Source organism: Protobothrops mucrosquamatus, unplaced genomic scaffold, assembly GCF_001527695.2.
Source record: "Protobothrops mucrosquamatus isolate PMUCROS unplaced genomic scaffold, P.Mucros_1.0 scaffold_19, whole genome shotgun sequence".
Taxonomy (NCBI): Eukaryota; Metazoa; Chordata; class Lepidosauria; order Squamata; family Viperidae; genus Protobothrops; species Protobothrops mucrosquamatus.
In genome coordinates, this window is record NW_015386095.1 from 2,211,599 (window position 1) to 2,234,128 (window position 22,530).

Below are 22,530 nucleotides of genomic sequence, written 5' to 3' on the forward strand. Positions count from 1 at the left end.
AGAAAGGGGCATAGATCGATATAGTGCCAAGATTATTGCCCAGATATTAGCTATGCTATTCTTGTGTAAAATAATATAATAAAAAGTATGGCCACATAAAAACCTTGTTTGCCAAAAATGTGCAATATATTTCCTGGTAATAATATTAAGTTCAAACATCTAACAGAACCTGGTTCAAATCAAACTTCTAGATAGCCAGAACACTTTCAAAAGAAACTAAACTCATATTCAACAAACAGGTCTAAATTTTTTCAAGAGAATGAAGCTTCAGATTACATGGAATCAATGCTTAAGATCCAAGAAGCACTGTGGAAAGCAAAGCTCAGGCATTGTATGGGTCCAGAATGACCGAGAAGGCCAAGTTGAATGACCGGAGGAGAGAAAGCAGGCTTGCAGCCGCTTACAGTGGCTAAAGGATTTAGGCACTTCCTAACCTCTGACTGCAATAAAATGATCAAAATTGCAATTTGTATCCATAGCAAAAATTGTTGGGAGAAAAGGAAAACACAGCTTCAAAACTGGAATACCTAACAACATTAAGCTGGTTTATGGACTGGGTTTTAGACTAAGGGAAAGTCATGAGAATTTGGCATTTAAAAAAAAACTTACTGGGGTATATTTGTGTAAGTTAGCAGCAACTAAAGAGGGATTCCTATTTATATTGTTTGTTTGTACCCCCCCTTTTATTTTTACAAATAACTCAAGGCAACAAACATATCCAATACTCCTTCCTTCTCTTATTTTCCCCCCACAAACAACCCTGTGAGGTGAGTTGGACTTATGTGTGACTGGCCCAAAGTCATCCAGCTGACTTTCATGGCAAAGGTGGGAATAGAACTCATAATCTTCTGCTTTCTACTTTGATGCCATAACCAACTATTTCAAATTTCATAATATTTTAAACTAAAATCAGATTGCTCTACCCTCTCAGAGGCAAGAGGCATGTTATTCTCCTGGTCCTGGTTCAAGTTTCAGAATACATGAAACAGTATCAGAAAACTTATGGTAAAGTTTGAACTTGTTTGAACTCAAAGCAATGCTTTGAGCGTTTGAGCGTTTGAATTCGAAAACATTTTGCATATTTATATTAATCATCTCCTTGAAATAAATCAAAAACAGGAAATCAAAAAGATATAAAATTATATGCTTGCAGTTAACCAAAAGTACATTTTGAATACTGTGTATCAGAACTCCAAAGAAAATCAAAGCAAGAAAACTGTAACATGGAAATGAATTCAATATCATTTGTATTCAATGGAGAATACTATATATATAAAAACATAGTGGACAATCACTTAAATATGAGCCAGCAGTGTGCTGCAGCTGTCAAAAAGGCCAACACAGTGCTAGGCTGCATTAACAGAGGGATAGAATCAAGATTACGTGAAATGTTAATACCACTTTACAATGCCTTGGTAAGGCCACACTTGGAATACTGCCTCCAGTTTTGGTCACCGCGATGTAAAAAAGATGCTGAGACTCTAGAAAGAGTACAGAGAAGAGCAACAAAGATGATCAGGGGACTGGAGGCCAAAACATATAAGGAACGGTTGCTGGAATTGGGCATGTCTAGTTTAACAAAGAGAAGGACGAGGGGGGACATGATAGCAGTGTTCCAATATCTCAGGGGCTGCCACAAAGAAGAGGGAGTCAAGCTATTCTCCAAAGTGCCTGAAGGCAGGACAAGAAGCAACGGGTGGAAAATAATCAAGGAGAGAAGCAACTTAGAACTAAGGAGAAACTTCCTGACAGTGAGAACAATTAACCAGTGGAACAACCTGCCTCCAGAAGCGGTGAATGCTCCAACACTGGAAGTCTTTAAGAAGAGACTGGACAGCCATGTCCGAAATGGTATAGGGTTTCCTGCCTGAGCAGGGGGTTGGACTAGATGACCTCCAAGGTCCCTTCCAACATTATTATTATTGTTGTTGTTGTTGTTTTGTTGTTGTTGTTGTTATTATTATTATGCAGTTATATACTGCAATTTTCATGCAGCCCTCCTCACATTTTTGAATAGCCTGAGTCTCTTTCAATTGCTATTACATTACTGTAGGATGCAAAGGCACCCCCCACCTGCCATTATAGTAGCAGAAAGTCACAAAACTCTAACCAACTGTTTAAGGCGAGTTAGAGGAGCAAAAACATCATTACAAAATTACAATTCAAAATGAGTTCAACAGGCTTGTGTATTGCAGCCACACCCCAAGATTGGGTTCCTGAATTTCCTCGAATATTCAACTTTGTATGTTCCTGCTTCTGTTGCTTCTTCCATAACTGAGGATTGGGAAGACCTAGCATGGTGGTAACGTATGAGAAGGATCAAGGAGGACTAGTGGATCATCAGCTGAACAGGAATAAGCAGTGAAGATCTATACAAAACTTGTACCATCTTGGCCTACATTAGAAAAAAATACTGCATAAGGATCATAAAAGTAATAGCACCATCATGGCCAGCATTGTGCACTGTATTTTAAAAAGGGACATGGAGAAGCTGAAGGAAGTTCTGGGGAAAGCTACCAGGATGATGTAGAGTCTGGAAACCAAGTCCTGTGCGTTAAAAGAGCTGGGCGTGTTTAGCTTTCCAGAGAAAAGACTGCAGGGAGACATGATCACGATCTATAGATATTCGAAAGGGTTTCCTTTGCAGATGTAGCAATGACTTTTTCTGTGGGAAATTAGAAAATGTTCATACTGAAGTTACAAGATTTGGTAGAACTTTCTTGATGGCAAGAACTGTTAAGCAGTAAAACAATCTGCCAGGAACATTGGGGGTTTCTCCATGCTTTAAATAAGGTTTGGGTAGCTCTCTTTTGGAGATGATTCAATGGTTTCCAGTATTAAGCAGGAGGGTTTCACCAGATGACCTATATCATCTCTTTCAGCTTATCCATTTTATATTCTATACCCCAAAGAAAAGTTATGTAAGAATGTCCAATGTCAAGACACAATGTTGAGACAACTTAATGGGTAGAGAAAATCCTCATGCTGGTGAGAGAAAATGCTGTTGCTGATACTGGGCAAATATCATTTAGTTTTAATCCTACATATTTTTACGTGTGCTGTATGTGCTATTTTATTCATTTCTTATTTGCTCAGTGTTGAATGTTATGTTTATAATTTGAAGGTGTTTCTGATATGAATAAAGAAAGACACAATAATCTTAAATTACTATAAATAGGGTAGTGTTTGAAAATCTTGTCCAACAATAATTCAGAAGAGTCAGTTTAATTACCTTTTATAAAGTGCATCAGGGACATGCCTGAGATACAGTTATATTACAGTATAATACACCCAAATAAGTATCAGAGATTCTAGCTTATTTTTTCCTAATATATAAAAATACTTAACAGAAAAATGTATAGCTGTCCTTTAGATACACCGTAGAGCAATCAGGCATAGAAAAGGATTTCTAATATTGTATATTTACATTTTAGGCCAAAACAGAGATTCTGTCACAGTCGCAAATGAAGTCAATACAGCTTCTGCTCTCTGAAGTCAATACAGCTACTGTAAAAGGGAGCTTACATAGCATTGAAGATGGGAATTCACAAAATGTCTTCATGAACACCCAAATCAGTAAAACTGAAAACTTATTGTATTTAGAAAAGTTCTGCCAGTCCAGAAAGAGAAAGTATGAATATTTGGAAAAAACAGCGATATCAGGAAAAATGGAAATGTAATTGTTCCAAAATGCATGTCTTTGGCTGTTCTCATGCTTCTGTTACATTCAGCGCTAAAAATAACCTCTTGTGAAATGAGAAAAGTTGAACTGCTCTGGTAATTGCAAAAATCCTTAATTTTTCTCTATTCTCCAAGTGGGGATTGACCGTTGGGAGATATGTGTACATGGTTTCTTTTAAAACTTTTCTTTTTTACTGCTAATCATTAGGGGGAAATGAGTGCAATCAAAATGAGGGTACTACATGTAAATTAGTTCTCAAGCTAATCTCTATTTTCATAGTTCAGAATCCTAATACAATATCTTTGGAGTTTTCCAAACTTAGAAATGACCTCTAGATACCACAGAACATTATTATTTTAGAAAAAAAATAGTTATTGAAATAATAGAAAATACTTGTAACTCAGGTTTTAGATTTTGGCAGTGGTTTGCTCTCTGAGCTTGTTTTCATTTAGTTCTGGAATGTTTCATTACCAGACTAGATAACAGCACCAACAGATTTATTTATTTATTAAGTCAGCCTGCTACTTTTTTGTCTCCCATTTTACACCACAGTAAGTATTATTAAGATGATAAAAATGGATTTTATTACTTCTGCTGCTACATTTAAGCAAATTTGCAAGGCAAAGTAATGCATTAAAATTCAACTGTTGTTTAGTACGTCAATAAAGAAATCCACAGAATTAAGCCGAATGGTTTATTGTCATCCATTTTCAATGAGATAAATCAATGAAGAATCAAGTATCTGACAAAGTAAGAAGACTGTTTTTCACTTGATTTAAATTTTGTTTCCAGAAGTTCAGGGTGTCATATAACTGCTGCCACTGCTGTTTTCCAAAGGTCCGATATGTGCTGTGACTAAAGAAATGTAAAAAAATAATAAAGTAACAAAAATCTTACACTTTTCATACATACCTACTTAGAAAATACAAGATAGAAATCTAGATTTTAAAAAAAAAACCTTTTCACTCTGCTTAGCGAGCATCAGCTACTCTAGGATTCTGCAGCCTTCAGTTAAAAACCATCATACAGTACTCATTAGTATTCTTGCCACTGTTTGGCCATTAAATGAAATGTGCTGGAAAATAGGACTCTTTCATTAAATAAGCTAATCACATTCAGTCTGAACTTTAATAAAATTATGATAAATAGCAACTATTTAACTATAGGAAACTGATAAGAATTATATTACTTCTAGTTAAAATATTAAGCAGATATGTGTAAGTGCTATACTCAGGACCGCATTATGTGGGTTCAGAAAAAGACTAAGGACTCACCTGACCATCACTTTTCTCTGAGTTTGATCAAGTTTGCAATGCACCATCTTTGTTTTCACAGCTATAAAACAAAAACAGAATGAGATATAACGAATTCCTTTTAAAATTATAAAAAAATATCTTTGTAGTACTCTGTATTCTTTCAATGGGGGTTTATTTCAATCCAGGAAGGATTATTACAAGGAAGTATTTTATACATTAATTTATTTAAAATAAACACAATGTGCATTTTTTATTTCTATACATTCTGCCATAAAATACTTATTTTAACAAAAATTAACTATATTCGGCATGCTCATACAACTGATAAATGTTCAACAGAAGTGAATTATACTACTTTAACAAATTACCTTACCATCAATAACAAATGCTTCCACGTCATCAGCTCCTATCTGAAGTTCCTGCTGCATGGTGTCAAATGAAACTTCCTTATTTTCTACTGCCATTCCCATGAAGGTAAGCAATCTCATTTTTGCCATGTTCTGTTCATGCAACAGACCTATGTTAGAGAATATTGAGATGTAATTACTTCCGTGTAGATGCTGACAAATGATTTTCTTATAACATGATTTAGGGAAAAAATCAGTTTTTATAACAGATTCTTTTCATAAATTGCAGAGATTCATGAAACACCACAGTACCAACACACCAATGCATACAAAATGTAAGCACTATTTTAACACTGTTATAATGCTCTTGGAATTCTAATACAGTGAGCACCTCTGCTAATTTGAGTCCCAATTTAATGCTTATACAACCCTGCCAGAGCACTGGTAGACCCTCAAAATATAAAGTTCCTCAAAATATAGGGCAGGTAAAGAAAAATCTCAAGGAAAGTTAGGAAAAATAGGACCGCCTATTATTTTTCTTTTGTCCAAAGTAGCCTTGAGAACTGCTGCATAAATATCCCTTATCAGGGTTATTTTTATGCCATAAAATATTACTTATTGATTAGATCCAATTAAATTACTGAAAGATAGCAATCTTACAAAAAAAATGAAACGAGAAAAGATTTGATTAGGGGAAATAAGGAAAAAAGCAAAACAAAAATGGGAGTGTGGATATTTTTGATTTGAAGAGATGAAAAACTAGTAATTATAAAGTATAGCAAAGAAACTGTATTAGGGTAGAAAATGAAATCAGATCAGAGATGGAGATATGGTGGAGGTAAATAAAAAAAGGCGCTAAAAGGGAAGCTCCCTCAATCTAATGCGTCTCTGGGCCGCGAGTAATGGACGCCGTAGTCCGTCCCGGCAGAAGGGCGCCAGGTTGAAGAAGGCTGCGGCTGGCGGTGGAGGAAAGCCCCGACAGTCCTCTCCGCTTAGGCCTCAAAATAACTCGGGCCGAAAGATGGAAGACGGCGGAAGAAAATGCGCGGACCGACCCAAAGGGGAGGGCGTTAAGCATGCGGGAGGAGAACCCAGTCCTTTCTCCTCAGTTTCTACCGCGCGCTGACGAGAGTCGCCGCCTCCGCCGCCATTTTCTTTTTCCAGAGATGGAGATATTTAAAAAAAGCAGTGACAACATGCTAATGTAATACATATGGTAAAGAAGCTAGAAAATTGCTTGGCAACGGGCATGCCAAAGAAAGAAAAGTAAGAAATCTACACAGTTAAAATGTGGTATGAGTTATAAAAAGAAGAGTTAATTTCACTGTTTTCTTATGCTAGTGTTACATGAGAGGAAAGTGTTTTGCTGAATTATATATATATGTTACTGAGCATTGAGAGAACTTAGATAAATATTTGATTTATGAATTAATACATGAAATATCAAGTATACAGTACATTTCTATGCCTCATCCAGCATCAAAGAAGACCTACTTGTGTAATAGATCTTCCTTTCCAGGCCTCCCAAATATGAAACCAATTTGTCTTGTATACGGAATTGTACAGGAAAGCCATTCAACTATTTCAAAGTTATAGTTGGATATAGCTTTTATATGTCAATTTTTTTCTATCAATTTGCAACTGAATAAAACTATTGTAACCATACAATTATATTTTAGAACTTGCCAAAGCAAATCCAAATGCACAACAAATATTTATATTTGAATTAATAACATTGTTATATTAATTTAAGAGCAGTAAGCACATTACTACCAGACCCAATGCTGCATTAATTAGCAATAATTATGATGCAGACTATTTATCTGGCACAGATTCAACAAAAATGTGATCATCATAACTCAACCAAACAGGGTGATTCAGAAACTACAGTTAACTGGGCTTAATAGAAATCTACAAGCACCAAAAATCAATTAGTTGTGCATAAACTCTAATTAACAAATGCAAATGAAGCATTAATTACCCCTTTAAAAGTAAAAAGGTTGCCTCTTGTCTGTATGATAAGATTCAAATGTGAACATGTTAGGGTGATTCACAGTTGACACAAGATAATACAACTGTTGGCCTAACCTGTCAACATTAATAAGGCAATGCATTGTAACAAACAGGTGCCACCTGTGGGAGCCTTTCCTGAACAGATTTTATAGCTTCGTGTGGCTTGTTAATAATTTTGAAACAAGGGGAGAGGAGCAAGTAAAAGAGGACGAAAAATTATTTTTAAGCTTAGAAATATTAAAAATATCTTAATTCTTTATGGAATTCTTCACATACCAGGTGAATTAATAATCGTAGGTGGGTTAAATGAATTGTCAAGAAAAGAGGTATCAGATGCATTCTGTGCAATTCCCTGTATCTTAATATTTCAAAAGAGCATATGTAGCCTATTTATTACTAATGTATAAAGGGAACTGGTTCAGTTTAGTATATAAATAAATAAGCTAAGCTTATTATATAAGCTTAATATACTTGGTCTACTATACAGATCTAGCAGAGGCTTCTTGCCATCTTTAGTGCTTCTGGAGATCTCAAACTTTTGGAGAAAAAAAGACCATAGCCAGGATAGAGCTGCAAAAGTCACTATTCTACTTTGTCTCCTCCAAAGTCAACAACACTATTGAAGGGGAAATGTGTAGATCTAACCCAATGTCTTCAAGTGGACGTAGTACAAAATTATTTAAAAAATTCTATTGTATTCATTAACTGGTTTAGAACTACATTTTTTCATCCACTGGAAACAAATTATATTCTAGAGACTAAAACCCACAAAAATATTAAACCCTGATTTTATGAAAATATTTATTCAATACTAGTATCCCTAAATTGTAATGCAGTAATATAAAAGACTGCATCACTGAACAATTTTTGCTTTGTCGCTGACCCTTGTCCTAAAATGCTGCAATACAGAAAAAGTAATTTTCATGCATGCAATTACTTATGAACCAGTGCTCCTTTGAAACAGTCAATTACACACCAATGGGGGAGTGTCAAAGTGTTAATTACTACTCCTTTTCTTTCCATGGTGTATAAATAAAGAGGGTGCTGACATTAACATTCCATCACAAAGCTTCATCCTATGAAACATATTAACTGTGATAGAATGTGGTTTGATAGGTTTTAATACATTCGAAAAAGCTTTAAGCTTGCATAAGAACACTTACAAGTATTTAATTTTACTGTACTTTAGTACCTTAATGGTTTCTTAAACAATGTTTGCACACGAAAGACAGGGTAGGACAGCCTGTAACCAGCACTAAACTCCAAGACTATGTTAAAAGAAATTCTTAGTAACAAATGAACATTTGGGAGGGGGGAACCAATTCTACCCGCTGTGAATAATAACTGTCCTAAACCTGATCACTTCCGAAGAACAACGCCTGGATTTTTAGGTGCTGTAATTGTAGACTAAATATATTTGAAGGCCATGAATGTGGGAACTGTTGATCTAGGACATGTAATCTGAGTTCCTTTACAAAGTTTTCAAATTATCTATAGTCTATAGAAAGGCAGATTCATTTCTTTATATGCCTGTTTACTTTGAATGATCCCAACTAATATTTTTTTTTGGGGGGGGGGTTTAGTATAGTTTATTACTGCAATATGTGGCATAGATATACAAAAATTGAAATCCCAATTCTAACATTTGATATACAAGGAGAATACCAAGTAAGCAATTGTTAAGCCAGATTTTCATTTTGATACATTTTTGGATATTCTGCAACTGAAAAATAAGAAATAAAGGTGAATCATACCTGTGAGGAAGCTAAAACTAGTATATTCAGTGATGCATCTGAGTCTTAACTTGCTTAGTTAGCTGTAATATACATGATTACAGGAAGATAGCTGGGTCATAGGTCTTACTGATGAAAACAGAGGTGAAACAATTCCTCTGCAAACAGAAGTTATTGCAGCCTACTGCAGAATAAAGTGAAGTATCTCATTCTTAACACTCTTTCCTGAATAGGCTGGGATAGGTTAATTTCATAATAACAACACAGATTTAAGAAGCAAATAAAAGGGGGATAATAACAAAATTCTTACCAAGAGAGTCAATGAAGTCCTTGTTGTTTTGATAAAAACGGACATAGGATGCTAACTTGGCACTTACAAAAATGGTCAAAAGCTACAAAAAAAAGAAATTCTCAGTAAGTCTAATACATTCGAAAATAAAACCAAATTTAATTTAATAGGCATTTCACAAACATTTCATTCAGAAGTGTGGATAATGTGCGGCTCCCTAGATCTTTTGGGGGTTCCAGAAAGGCACAAAAATTGCCTTAATGAACCCAACTAAAGTTTATTTAATCCAATAGTTCCCAAAAATATTTTTTGGACCAAACGTTAACACACTTTGATTTTCTCAATACCTAACTCACTAATTTTACATGACCACTATGACTGGAGGACATTACTAAATCAGGGGTTAGTGCAATGATTTAGTGCACTGTAAAGCAATCCTGTGCTTTATGCAGAAAATGCCAGCATTTTTCAACGTGGCAGTGTCAATCTCTTACTGTTTACCATTAATGATACCAGGCAAAATGATCCACTCTCTGAGTTGATGCAAGATAGCCTCATATATTGGGCGGCGTAATTAAAGGTGCTCAATTAGAAGCCAGGAGACTTGAGTTCTAGTCCTGCCTTAGGCATAAAAGCTAGCTGAGTAATTTTAGCTCAGGTACTTTCTCACAACTCTAAGCAGTATTGGGAAAATCACTTCCAAAAATGTTTTTAAAAATATCAAGAACTTATTCATGTAGTCACATTTGATTTAATGGACCACAGTAACAAAAACCTCCTATGCAGTTGTAATTAAAATTGATTCACTTATATGAACTTCAAGTTCAAAAACGTCACGTTCAATCCTAGATGCAAGGTCTGAAAGATTGATTTGAGAGGTTAAAAAAACAGAGGTTGCTTCCTGAGGCAATCAAAATTGTCCATTCCCCCAACACATATTCACATACAAACACACACAAATAAAAGCAATACTTTTAACATCGTTATAGGCATCATGGTGGCTATGTACTGAGGTCACCAAAGAGGCAGTTTTTTGTTGAGATTTTTTTTTGGGGGGGAATTGATTATTTAATTAAGTACACTAAAAACCATAAATCTTCACTGTGGTCACTCCAGTTCTTTGAAAGAGCCTCCCACTGGGAATCAGAAGGATCTCTATCTTTTTAATCTGTTGGAGGGCTAAGACCATCTGGCTAATCCCCCAAGTATTGGGCTAGGGATAAGGGGGTTAAGGTGTGAGAACGTTTAGTCTGGCACCTGAAGGGAAGGGTACCTTTATTTTTAACTACGGATTGGATTGCTTTGAGTCACAAGCGTTATTGTATAAAATAGGTAGCCATATAAGTCCCATAAATAAAAAATATATAAAATAAAAATAAAAGTATATAGGGCTCAGATTTTCCTGCTGCATGAGCAGAAATAAACCATGGTTAGATTATTACATCCCTTTTTCCTTTCTGGATCCAGTTTTCTCTTTCATTAAGTGGAGTTTCCCTTGTTTAGACAATGTTGGTTATACTTATCTACAATCAATTTAAGCAAGTTACTTTCTTCAGTAACTTAAAATTGGACTATTTGAAGCTAAATGTTATTCACATTAACCATAATATGTAAAATGTTGAGAAGCTGAAAATAATAAGGAAGAAGCATTCATAACATTCTTGCTTGTTTACAGTACACTGGGATACAAACATTAAAAACTGACAGAATTCATAACAAGTGGACATAAATCATTGAAATAACTTAGCTAGAATATCTCATATTGTATTTTACCAGTTTTATGTTTTTTAGTAATACGTACATCATGGATAAGTTCTCCTTCCAAAAATTTGACTGGCTTTAAAGCAAGAAGATGATCAAAAAGAAAGGTATTTGGATCCTTTAGTGCACGGACAATGCACCTAAACAAAAAGCAAAATGGACATACACAATTTTATTCTACCATTGGATTACTTTATCTTACTATTTAGCAGAACATATTTCTGTAATAATTCATAGATTAAAATCTTTCTAACAATACAACTTAATAGAAAAAAGAAATAGGGAACAATGAAGAAAAATAATGCTTTCTCTGAAAAAATATTATTTTTCTCTGAATAAAATAATCCTTTCTCTGTACAAAGCATCTGAAGTAAACAGATCTTGAGTTTTATTTTAAGCTTTCTTTTGCAAGAAACTCAACAGCATTAATCAAGAAATGAATTCATCTCTGTGACAGATGTGTACTCCAACTGAAATCCTCTTCCATGTTTTGGAAGATTATATAACATATCCTTGTAAACATTTTTTTCCTATTGCCTACTTTCTAAATGCTTGAAATCTACATTATTAAAATAGTAGCAACAATATGGCCCCTGCCTTTTTTACACATGTGCACTTATGTCCTTTTCCCATTCATAAAATGTTTTAGGTGCATCTTTTTTTGCCATATGTTAAATTCAGCTTTACAAAGAAACAGAAGTAAAGTTATTTGTTGCCTTTTTTGCCATTGGATACTGACAATACTCCTCAACAAAATCCTCCATGAAAAAAAAATCATAATATATTACATTAATTACCTGTGAGCATCAACTCTAGCCTGAGATGCATTATCTTCTGTGTAACTTCCCAGCAATTCTACCATGACTTTTTCTGCAGTGTCACTGCTGGAAAAAATAATACTTCTTTCGAAAACCATTTCATAAAGTTATATATAAAATTATAAAGTTATTATTCTAATGTAAAGTGCATGGAAAGTTACAATTTTGATGTGGAACATAAGGATAAAGCAGCACAGTGTAGTTTTTTGGTCTCAATTTTCTTCTTAAAATGTATTTTCATAGTTAATTTTATACCGTAATTATAAAGTAATCTTAAGCTGATGGAAGGAAAATTGGCTGGTTATAGGAAGCCCTCGTAGATAGAAAATGCTAACGCACACCTGTATATAATCACTAAGAAGCAAAGTAAATGCTAAGGTTTGTCTAAAATCTTTTCAATCCCTTTTTGGAGGGGCAGAAAAGATAAGCTCAAGAAGGTGAACAGCCTGCAACTGTGTACAGTGTCCCTTAACTAAAGTTAAAACATTAATCTAAGAAAAGGGAGGGAAAGTAATAATATGTGACAATCAAATAACTAAACATTCACATCAGAGAAAATCATGCAATGAGTCTCAAAAATAATACAGAATATTTATAGAGTAGTATTATAAGAAAACCCCCCCCCCCATGGTCTACTGAAATGTCTAGGCCTTTAAGCCTTTATAATACTACAACATTATCAGGTCCATACCGACTTCAAGGGCAATGTGGTGCCAGGTGCCATTCCTCAAAATGTCAAGAGGTTGTTCATAAGACCGGCAGTGCTGGGTGATACTGTAACCTTTGGAAGAATTCTACACAGTCAAACTTCTCATACCTTAAAACGTACTTTGAGTGATCACTTGGGCCAAAGGTTTAATGATAAACCTTTACAAATTTACAAATATAATTTGATCTAACTTTAATTTATATTTGATTGGCTGAGGCTGCAAGGCCAACAGCCATGTTCCTACATTAGCTTGTTCTGGTTTTTTTTGGGGGGGGGGGGGCAGAGGGAGATCCAAGATAGAACTGTTAAAATAATCATTCAAGGTCAAATTTTATTATCCATCCATCCTTCCATGCATCCACTAAACTCGACAAGGGGAAACATCCAAAAATCCAGAATGAATTTCCACGTATGCCTCTAGAGCAGGGGTAGGCAACCTTAGCTCTTTTATGACTTGTGGACTTCAACTCCCAGAATTCCTGAGCCAGCTTGGCTGGCTCAGGAATTCTGGGAGCTGTCCACGAGTCATAAAAGAGCCAAGGTTGCCTACCCCTGCCCTAGAATATGTTATAGAGGGGAAATCTGTTTCCACCATGTTGAATTGCTGTTTTATAGTTTAATATTTTAATATCCCTAGAGACTCTTACTATATTCTCAAGAATCTAATTTCAGATCTTGTAACAATCAATCACTATTACCATCAAATCTGCTTGGAAGAAAAGGCTCATTAAATAGTTTTCTGCAAAAGAACATGAACGGATTTTATGTTGTCTAAATTTATTGGAAATTTATTTCCACAGTGAGAAAAGGAAAACCATTAGCATTACTATCATGTAAATACAAAAAAAAATCATCAACAGAAAAGGATGATCACTAGGTATAACACGATGACTATTGTGTTTCCATTAATTCAGCACAAATAACTCCAGTATCACTTTAGGAATGGGGAATCAAAGAATATTTAATGTATCAATCATCTAACAAGAAAATCAAAAATCAAATCCATCAAGGGATTTCTCTGCCTTCTCTTGCTGGAGGAAAAAAGATTTTTCCATAGAAAAATAAAGATTAGAAGAGGCCAAAATGAGGAAATTTTCCTCTTCCCTAACCCATAGATGGTATGTGGAAATTACCATGCATTCTAATCCTGAAAGCCTAATAGCTTGCAATCTAACTTTTAAATTCATCATTAGTAATTAAATTACTTTCAACTATTCTGTTATCTGCCCCTCAATCCTATCCATCTGTTTTTAACATTTCCTGAATATTCAAATTGGCTCAATCTCTTTAAATAAAGAAGTTAAAGTAGTTTGGAGTCAATCCTATGACTAGGCCAAAAACTCTTTTACCAGAACAATGATCCAGAACATTCCATTCCCTCTCTGTGTCCTGCTGAATATTTTCCTAGACCATGCCATTCTGGGAGGGATTTAGCACTTCCCAGAAGAGTTTAGTTCAAAATGGAAGAAATCCAAGATATTCCAAATGCAATAAAACATATTAATTATAGACTCAATGAATTCAACAGGAACTAAATTACTCATGACAAAGGTAAATTGTTTAAGAGGCTTTTTCTACATATATTTAACTGTTGATTCAACACATATTTTAAAAATTGATAGACGCTGTTTTTCTTACCTCTTCTTGCAGTCCACTAAACCATCATACAGCAATCTAAGAACGGTATGTTTTTTCTCTATGTTAAGATTCCAATCTGAAATCCATTTTCGAACCTATATAAAATATTTAAGTATGTTTTGACTGTTGAGCAACATTATCCAATAGCCCAGAGGTCTCCAACCTTTCCGGGCTCAAGGACCGGAGGGAAGGAGAGCAGCTTCAAAACTGGTGTGTGTGTGTGTGCGCACACACACACACATAAAGCCACACACACTGGCGCAGCAGTAGCAGCCCCGTTTGCACATGCACAAACGGGCCGTGCAAACCGCCTGGCCTAGCGGCGCATGCGCAAACAGGCTGCAGACACCCGCCCTGTGCTACCATCCCCGTTTGCACCCGTGCGTATGTGCAAACGGGGCCACAGGCGCTAGCATGAGTGGGGGGGACCATAGGTTGGGGAACCCTGCAATATGATCCTGTTCCTGAGAAGAATCATCTCTGGATCCAAATTAATGCTTTTTTAAAGAATAATTTTAGGAACTCTATTTTAATTGGTAATTTTGTATTTGTTAACGTGCCCTCACCTCCTAAGTCTAATTGCTTACCTGTTCCAGTTCAGTTGGAATGTACTGTATAGCACCACAGGTGGAAGCTACTTTAAGAAGGCTGCAGTAGACTGTATACCTTGCAGGGGTGTTTTTATCCATGCCATGGAAGAGGTTACTCAATCTAAACAATAATGGACAGTCCATTTTCACCAAATTTGTAAATGTACTAAAAGCATGCATTTTATACCATTACGCTGAATTCTGTGACACTCAGATTTTTTTCTTGACCCTTATAGATATATTATTCCCGTTTTGCTACTCATATGCAGAAATATGAAAAAGCTTTGTAGTCTTAGAAGACTTAGAGATTTATTTTACAGAGATAATTGTTCTGTATATAATGAAAGACATACTATTCTCTCCAAAACAAGACACTTACAGCTGAAGCCTGAGTGAAGGCCGTTCACCTTCCCGAAATTTGACTAGTTTCTCACTCAAACTTTCAATCAAAGCCTCTTGTTTATCAGGTTCCAGAATAAGAAGTAAAGATACTACACTGTTCATCACACTTTCAACATCTATATGGAAAACAAAAGTTTACATTAATTAGAAAAGAGTTCTTGTCTTGCAGATATGTAGCTTGCGAGTATTGATTCATCTTTGTCACTAGAATAGGCAAATAAATTTAATAGCCTCATATAAATCTGACAACCTCATATATAATTTAGGTGGCTTAGCCAGCATAGGCTAGTCACATTAGTTTATGAACTGCTAACTTCTGATATTGATTAGAGAAAAGAACAAGAGTTTATCAGCACCATTATTCAAGAAGTGCTTTTCCAGAAAGAGTCAGAACTATAACTGAACTATAACAACACCCACCAACCCCTTAAACGTCCAAATAGTCCAGAAAGTCTCTTCCAAACCTAATTCTGCCTGTAAATGTAATGCAGTTCTCAATTTCCATGCACCTCTACCCCCTCGTGTAAAGGATAACCCTTAATTACTCATGATATGGGAAAATGTATCAATGTGGTTCAGCTTCTATTCAATTCCCACTGTAAGTTATCCACCAGTGAGTTAAGTTCATCTATGTCCGAACTAGGCTAAAAACTATATGGAAAATACAATTAATTTGTAACGTTCCTGGTCTTTACATCACTTCTATTTCTTTCATTTTTGAAACATTTACCAAAGCATCTGTATTGTACAAACCTTTGTCATCATCTTTTAGGCACACATCACATGCTTCAATAATCTGAGCTAAATCAATATGAAGTCCACCTTCTGAATTCTCTTCAGAGATCTCTGCTCCCTTGGATTTTAGATAAGCTCTAAGTTCTGCAGCCTTTTAAAGAGGAACATTGCCGGTGAAAACTGAACATGCTCAGCAGCTTTAGAAAACTTAACAATTTTAACCATTACTTGGTTAATATAAAACATAATTTGTTACAATACATAGAATAGTGTAACTAGAACTTAAGTTTATACCATAAAGAATTGAAATAGTCTATCAAAATGATCAATTAAAGTTAACATATCTGGAAGACAAACTGATCAGTTGATCATGGTTTCCTATACAAGAAAAGTAATGCTGTTGGCACCATGCACAAATCTATATACCTATATAAACACAGGATGGTATCATGAGCATTTTCCATTTTTCTATTTTAAACTACACAGCTGAGTTGTTTGATATTTAGCTTTTTTAAACCTGTATCATATTATCTTGGGCATATGAAATAGTATATGACTATTTATTTAGGATATAATAGCTGCAAGAATAATTGATTTTATTTTACAAGGCAGCTGGGTGCAAAGCAAAAAGGGGAGGGACAAGAAGACCCAGGAGAAAAGGAACTTAACCGGTTATCCTCCAGCGGGATAGGTCGGCAGGTAGATCCATCCCGCTGCAAACTTATCAGCAAAATATCCCTGCCTGCCTGTCACACAAGCCGGAGCTGCAGTCCTGTCTTACATTCATTCCTAAGTTCCAAAGGTGCTTTTTTCCAAGGGGGAAAAAAAAATCACTTCCATACGACTGCCAAGGAATAGGGGGGAAATGTCCATGTCATTACCATCAGAGTGCTAATGACCCAGATGACTGCAAGGAATATAAATCCTTCCATTCTCCCCATTCTGTCAGAATTGAAGAAGCTTCTTGGATGAGAAGCGAAACGTCTTCAAGGAAAAACAAAGCAAGTCCAGTTGCCTCTTGGGGAAAAAAAAAGGACCTTTGGGACAAACCACGACCTGGATGACTGAGAGTCTCTATATATAGACCAGGGGTAGGCAACCTTGGCTCTTTTATGAGTCGTGGACTTCAACTCCCAGAATTCCTGAGCCAGCCGTGCTGGCTCAGGAATTCTGGGAGTTGAAGTCCACGACTCATAAAAGAGCCAAGGTTGCCTACCCCTGCTATAGACATTCATTCCTAAGGCCTGGGGCAATGAGGGGAGGGGGGGGATATGAAAAAATGCAAGACACCCAACAACATCAGGACAGAAAGCGACTGCCTGGTTCCCGACCTGATCTTCCTCCGTGATATCGATAAAAGCCGGCACGCTCATGGCCACGACAGCCCCGCACCTTCGCCTCTACCACACGCTCCGAGCGGAAAAGGCCGTGCCACTCTAGGATGTCATTTCCGTTTCCGGGACATATCGGTCCTCCAATCGGCGTCCCTCAGCGCGCTTCTACCTTAGGCCGGCCTTCTCTGGTGCCTTCAGTCTCTTCGGTAGTTTCGCTCGCGGGAGGGCGCATGAACCGCCTTGGTCACGAGGTGCGGCCGAGCCATTCCGTCGGTTTCTCCGGCGCTTCGGCAAAGGGAGCGCGCCTTCACCGTCTCAGAGTGGCAGGGACTGATTATTATTATTATTATTTGCCCCTAATAAAAACGTTTTTGAACGCAGTCAAAACTGTTTATGATGAAATGGGAAACAAAGCCTTGGTTTAAAGCAGGGGTAGTCAACCTTGGCTCTTTTATGACTCGTGGACTTCAATTCCCAGAATTGGCTCAGGAATTCTGGGAGTTGAAGTCCACGAGTCATAAAAGAGCCAAGGTTGACTACCCCTGCTTTAAAACCTTCAAAAGCATTGCGGCTCGGAGAGTGGCGCCCGCCCGATTTTTTTTTCTTCTCTGCGGATGGAAGATGTTTACACAGGTTCAAAAACCCACAAGCCTTTTTCTCAAGTTCGTGAATGAATAAGCCATAATTTTCCGTCAATTTTTTCATTAGCTAAAGCAAGCTTTACTCTCGCAGTACAGAAAGCAATTTTTTGTGCTTTCTGCTTAAATACGTTGATCGAAAAACGTCCCCAACATTTTTCATCTAGTCAATGCGGCTAATGGTAATACGGATATTTTTGCCTCCGTTTTTAAAATCGATTCGAAAACAAGCCATTGCTGGGGGGAAAAAAAGTCAAAATTTGGAGGGTGGATGTGTAGGTTGTCACAGTTTTAAAAGATGGAAGGTTATTGCATTAAAGCCTTGGGGTGGTGTGTTCATATGGTTTGACAAAAATTAAGATGCTTTGCCTCCAATGCTATTTTAGAAAAAGTTTCACAAGCATTTTTGCTAATGCTTTCTCTGCCTATTTACGGGTGCTTATCTGGAAGCAAGATCCATTTAAATCAGTGGTTCTCAACCTTTTTAATGCCGCGACCCCAACCGGTCGTAAGTCGAGGACTAAACCGGTCGTAAGTCGAGGATTAAACCGGTTGTAAGTCGACTAAACCAGTCGTAAGTCGAGAACTATCCAACCGGTCGTAAGTCGAGGACTTTCCCTGCCCGGGAGCGCCGCGCATGCGTGGTTCCGCCCCCTGCGCCGGCCGAGGCGTAGCTGGCAAGCAGCAGAGACGGAGCAGGCCGACCACCAGCTGGCCCAGCCCAAGGGAGGTAAGGCACCTGCCGGAAAAGGGGGAAAAAATGGACCAAAAAATGGCGGACAGCCTTGCTTGGCGACCCCCATGAAATGGTCGATCGACCCCAAATGGGGTCCCGACCCACAGGTTGAGAACCACTGATTTAAATACAATAAAGAAAGAAAAAGAGGGGCTTGTCCTTTACAAATGTGGGGTTTAAATCTGGGCCTTGTTTTGAAGTATGAGCTCCAGCCCTGAAACTTTCATTCTTTTTCATGTAATATAATATAATGAAGAAAAAGAAGAAACTTTCCTGCTTCTTCCTTCCAGTGCTAGGGCCAATGAAAATAAAGATGTAAGACAAGAGTCCTCATACTAGAGAATATCAGAGAAGGCTCTGATGTTTAACTCTCTTGACATATTAAGGCATAAAGTAATAACTCTGGGTTTTTTCTACCAATTGTTTAGAGCAGTCATAATCACCAAAATGTATTTACTAATGTTTAACGAATGATACAAAATAATAGCAATGACTGCTGTAACAGAAAATTAAATATAAATTACAATATAGCTATTAAATTGTCTTTAAAAAGGACATCTATATATGTAAACCACAAGACACCTTTTCTGATTAAGGTCTAATGCTAAATCCAATATTTGAACTGTATAAAAAGGTTCCTCCCTATCTTTGTACTTAGGATTTTTATTTTTTTTTTAAAAAAGCACTATGACACAATTTGAGTAAATAGGGGAAGTTTTGTTTCTTTTTTAAAGCATAGAATTATAGAACATAAAAAGGAATAGCAGTTGAGATAAATGATTCTGGAGGACAAGGTTATGTGGAGGATGAACATTTCATGTAAGTAGCAGGCTGAGAAAAGGGTAAAAGGGTTAAACTTCTGCATAGTGGATATGAAGGAATCTAGTGCAAACCCCCAGTCTGCTGTTTTTCCTTAATTTCCCCATATTTTGTTATAATTTCCATTCTGTTTACTGTGTTGTGGAAGAAAATGGAGGTGATAACTGCATATGTATTGAAGTATTAATAATTTAAAATTTTAAGCAGTCTTAAATAATGTCAATTATTATCCAATAGTTGTAGTGCAATAACTGTCCTTATAAAACATGAATTTACCATAAAATGTTGTGTTCATTTTTATGCTTTTATTGTTGTTTGTGAGCCACCAAGGACTATGCCACATAAGAAGGGTGGCTGGAAAAAAGTTTTAAATGACTAAGTGGGAAAAATTTATGCTGTTTTAGTAACAGCAAAGATGAAGACAAAGATGTGGAAATTACCCTCTCATATTGCATCTTTCTTTTATGACTTTAAAAAAGCAAAAAAAGTCTCAGGATGATTTGGCACATCTGAGAATGATGTTGAGAAACAGCCACATATTTATGCTTCTGGAAAAGCAGTTTCTTAGGGTGATGATGAGGGAATTCAAAAGAAATGTAGAAATTATTAGAGAGGGCAATATTGTCATAATGTGATAGGAATAAATCTACAGGTTGGCTAAATAGTTATATCTGACTATATATCTGGCTATAGTTTCTTAGAATATTCCTCGCCTGATCTATAAAACCATTGGCTTGCAAAGTGGCAACTTACTTAAAAAACAAAGCATATATATAAACCTTCCTACAAGGCATTAAAAATGGAACTAGGAAACCTAAAGGAACTGGTCAATCAACATTGATTCATTTCATAATCATTTCTTTCAATCATGGTCCTTGGACTATAGTGGAAAAGAGAAGTATCTGGGTATTACATTACATTAACATAAATCATCATACCTGCATTTGGATTCTAGAGCCCATGCTATGGGACAAATAAATTGTTTCATAGAATTATATCACTACAAAAATTCACTTCAATGACTTTGTTTGGTTCTAATTCATGTCACGAAATAGCAGCTTTTATGGATTAATCTGTCTCCATGAATTCTTAATTTATATTTAAGTTACTACAGGCCAGTGATTCTAACATCAAAACCTAAAAATAAATAAACACACCAAGCACTAGATATTCTTGCCAACTAATTCTTACATATTTGCAGCTGGCAGCACTCTCAGAACATAATTACTGTTATCAAGCAAGAGAAATATATGCTCCAGTTAATTTCCTTTCAGGAGTTGTTATTTGCTTTATTTATAGTATGTTTGTATCATGCACTGATTTCAATGGAACCCAATCATGTCTGTTATTCTAGTTTTTATTATTTTTACGAACATGACATTCCCTCTTGTCCTTCATTGTGCTGTATGCTTTGCTTACTTTGACCTTAAGTAGAGAGAACAAATTCCATACCTGGGTTTCAAAGAAATGGTCCTTAGTAGTCTCCCCCTTTATTACCCTTCCTTTAAACAGGGGACTCTACAATGACAGTAGTAAATCCTGAAGGTGTGCAAACATGGTGATAATGACCAGCTTTGACTATAAATGGGTTGTATATCAGAGAAAGACAAAAAAAATACAATCATTGTTCTTCTAGAGCGATGTAAAAAAATTGAGATGTTATTAAGAGGATAAACATCCAAAAGGTGCTTTTCTCAAAAGGCAACTAGACTTTGTTTTTTTTCCTTGAAAAAACAAAGTCCAGTTGCCTTTTTAAAAAAGCACCTTTGGACAACCATGAGTTGGATGACTGAGAATCTTCACAGACAAGAGGGTAAACAGCAGATCAAAAATGTTTCCATTATCTCTTTCTAATGGAAGCAGATCACCTGTTATTTACATGTCAACTATGTATTTTTTTTTACTTAATCTGAGCAGAATTTTGAAGTCTTTCATAGATTTAGCAAAAGTGAGACACATTTTTCTTGATCACCAAGATGGATTAAGAAGAAAATAGGCTCATACTTTGGAAACAGGTGTACCAATGTGCAAAGCACACATAAGAAAATGTTATGGTGGGAAATCAAGTAGTAATAGAAGAAATTTGGTGCTTGGATTTATATATCATTGCAAGATTTACAATGCACAATAGTTGCTTTGAGATTCTGCTCAAGATTGGACAGACTAAGGGGATCAATTCTACAAGCAGGGTAAAAAATGAAACTTTAATGGAGTTTTTCAAATCATAAGAAAATTTCCTTCAATGAGTTCCTTTGGTTCAGAATGTAACCAAAAACATGATATGGAGAACAAATTGGTTTGTTTAAGTATTGTATAGCAGTGCAATGAGGACATTATGGAGAAAAGCAGTGCTTTTTTTCTAAAAAAAAAAAGGTGCCGGAACTCGCACACATCATACAACCCACCTTGCCTACCCTACAAGGTTCCATCCAAAAAAGGTGCTGGAACTCCGTTCTGGGCGTTCTATGACAAAAAAAGCCCTGAAGAAAAGTATACTGTATGTATGTTAAAGAATGACTGTCAGATCATTTTGTAAATTATTTTACGAAGATCCATGCATTTACTTAAATTAAAACTGTTTTGTTTACAAGGTAATCCTAAGAATAAATTTACCTAGCTTCTGAAAATCCCCAGGAAGAAATCATATTCTTTCAAAGAAGTGTCAACAAACCCTTTTATATAGGGTTTATATAGCCCCACATGCCTAAAACTTAATGCACTTTTATCCCTAGTGCCTTCTATTTCAGCAGTATAATTTGCTTGGTTTTAGAGACATTTTCATCAGGAGAAGCACATTCTTACACTGAACAGCTCTTACCAATTCTTTTCCTCAATCCTGCTGCATTAACTCTGCTGACCTTATCATACGGCATTCTAAAAACACCTTTAACCCGTAAGACACATATTTGGGAAATGAGTAGAACCATGGTAAGGAGAGAGGAGGGGCACCAGAAAAGCTTTCTTGCATGAACAGACTTCTGTTCGTTTGTGTAGGGATTCTACTGCCTCTGTTCTATGCAGAATATTTCC

General features: G+C 36.2%; 2 protein-coding genes across 3 annotated transcripts in view; one reads left to right on the forward strand and one right to left on the reverse strand.

Annotated features, from left to right (window-relative positions):
* Nucleotides 1-3,680, forward strand: part of CCDC73 (coiled-coil domain containing 73) — a 45,691-nt gene extending 42,011 nt beyond the window's left edge. The window contains exon 12 of the mRNA XM_015830187.1: nt 3,435-3,680. Within this exon, the coding sequence (XP_015685673.1) occupies nt 3,435-3,680 (246 nt within the window). The remainder of the gene's footprint in view (nt 1-3,434) is intronic.
* Nucleotides 3,681-4,362: 682 nt separating this feature from the next.
* EIF3M (eukaryotic translation initiation factor 3 subunit M) lies at nt 4,363-17,412 on the reverse strand. 2 transcript variants are annotated; one of them, XM_015831597.1, is made up of 11 exons: nt 17,305-17,412; nt 15,992-16,124; nt 15,216-15,354; nt 14,834-14,957; nt 14,247-14,341; nt 11,879-11,962; nt 11,122-11,221; nt 9,342-9,423; nt 5,312-5,455; nt 4,957-5,017; nt 4,363-4,537 (listed from the first exon to the last, which is right to left on the reverse strand). In XM_015831597.1, the coding sequence occupies exons 1-11, from the start codon at nt 17,344-17,346 to the stop codon at nt 4,417-4,419; spliced, it is 1,125 nt and encodes a 374-aa protein (XP_015687083.1). In that variant the 5' UTR covers nt 17,347-17,412; the 3' UTR covers nt 4,363-4,416. The 2 variants fall into 2 exon arrangements, with proteins under 2 accessions (XP_015687083.1, XP_015687075.1); XM_015831589.1 differs by having other exon boundaries at nt 11,879-11,965.
* Nucleotides 17,413-22,530: the final 5,118 nt, after the last annotated feature.

Bases quoted from the DNA above. Each gene is read 5' to 3' on its own strand.
- EIF3M (XM_015831589.1), bottom strand. From the start codon at position 17,346: ATGAGCGTGCCGGCTTTTATCGATATCACGGAGGAAGATCAG. The intron at 15,355-15,991 runs GTTTGTACAATA...TTTTCCATATAG, and splicing joins CCTAAAAGATGATGACAAAG to ATGTTGAAAGTGTGATGAAC. The intron at 11,966-14,246 runs GTAAGAAAAACA...TATTTTTTCCAG, and splicing joins TTAGTGGACTGCAAGAAGAG to CAGTGACACTGCAGAAAAAG.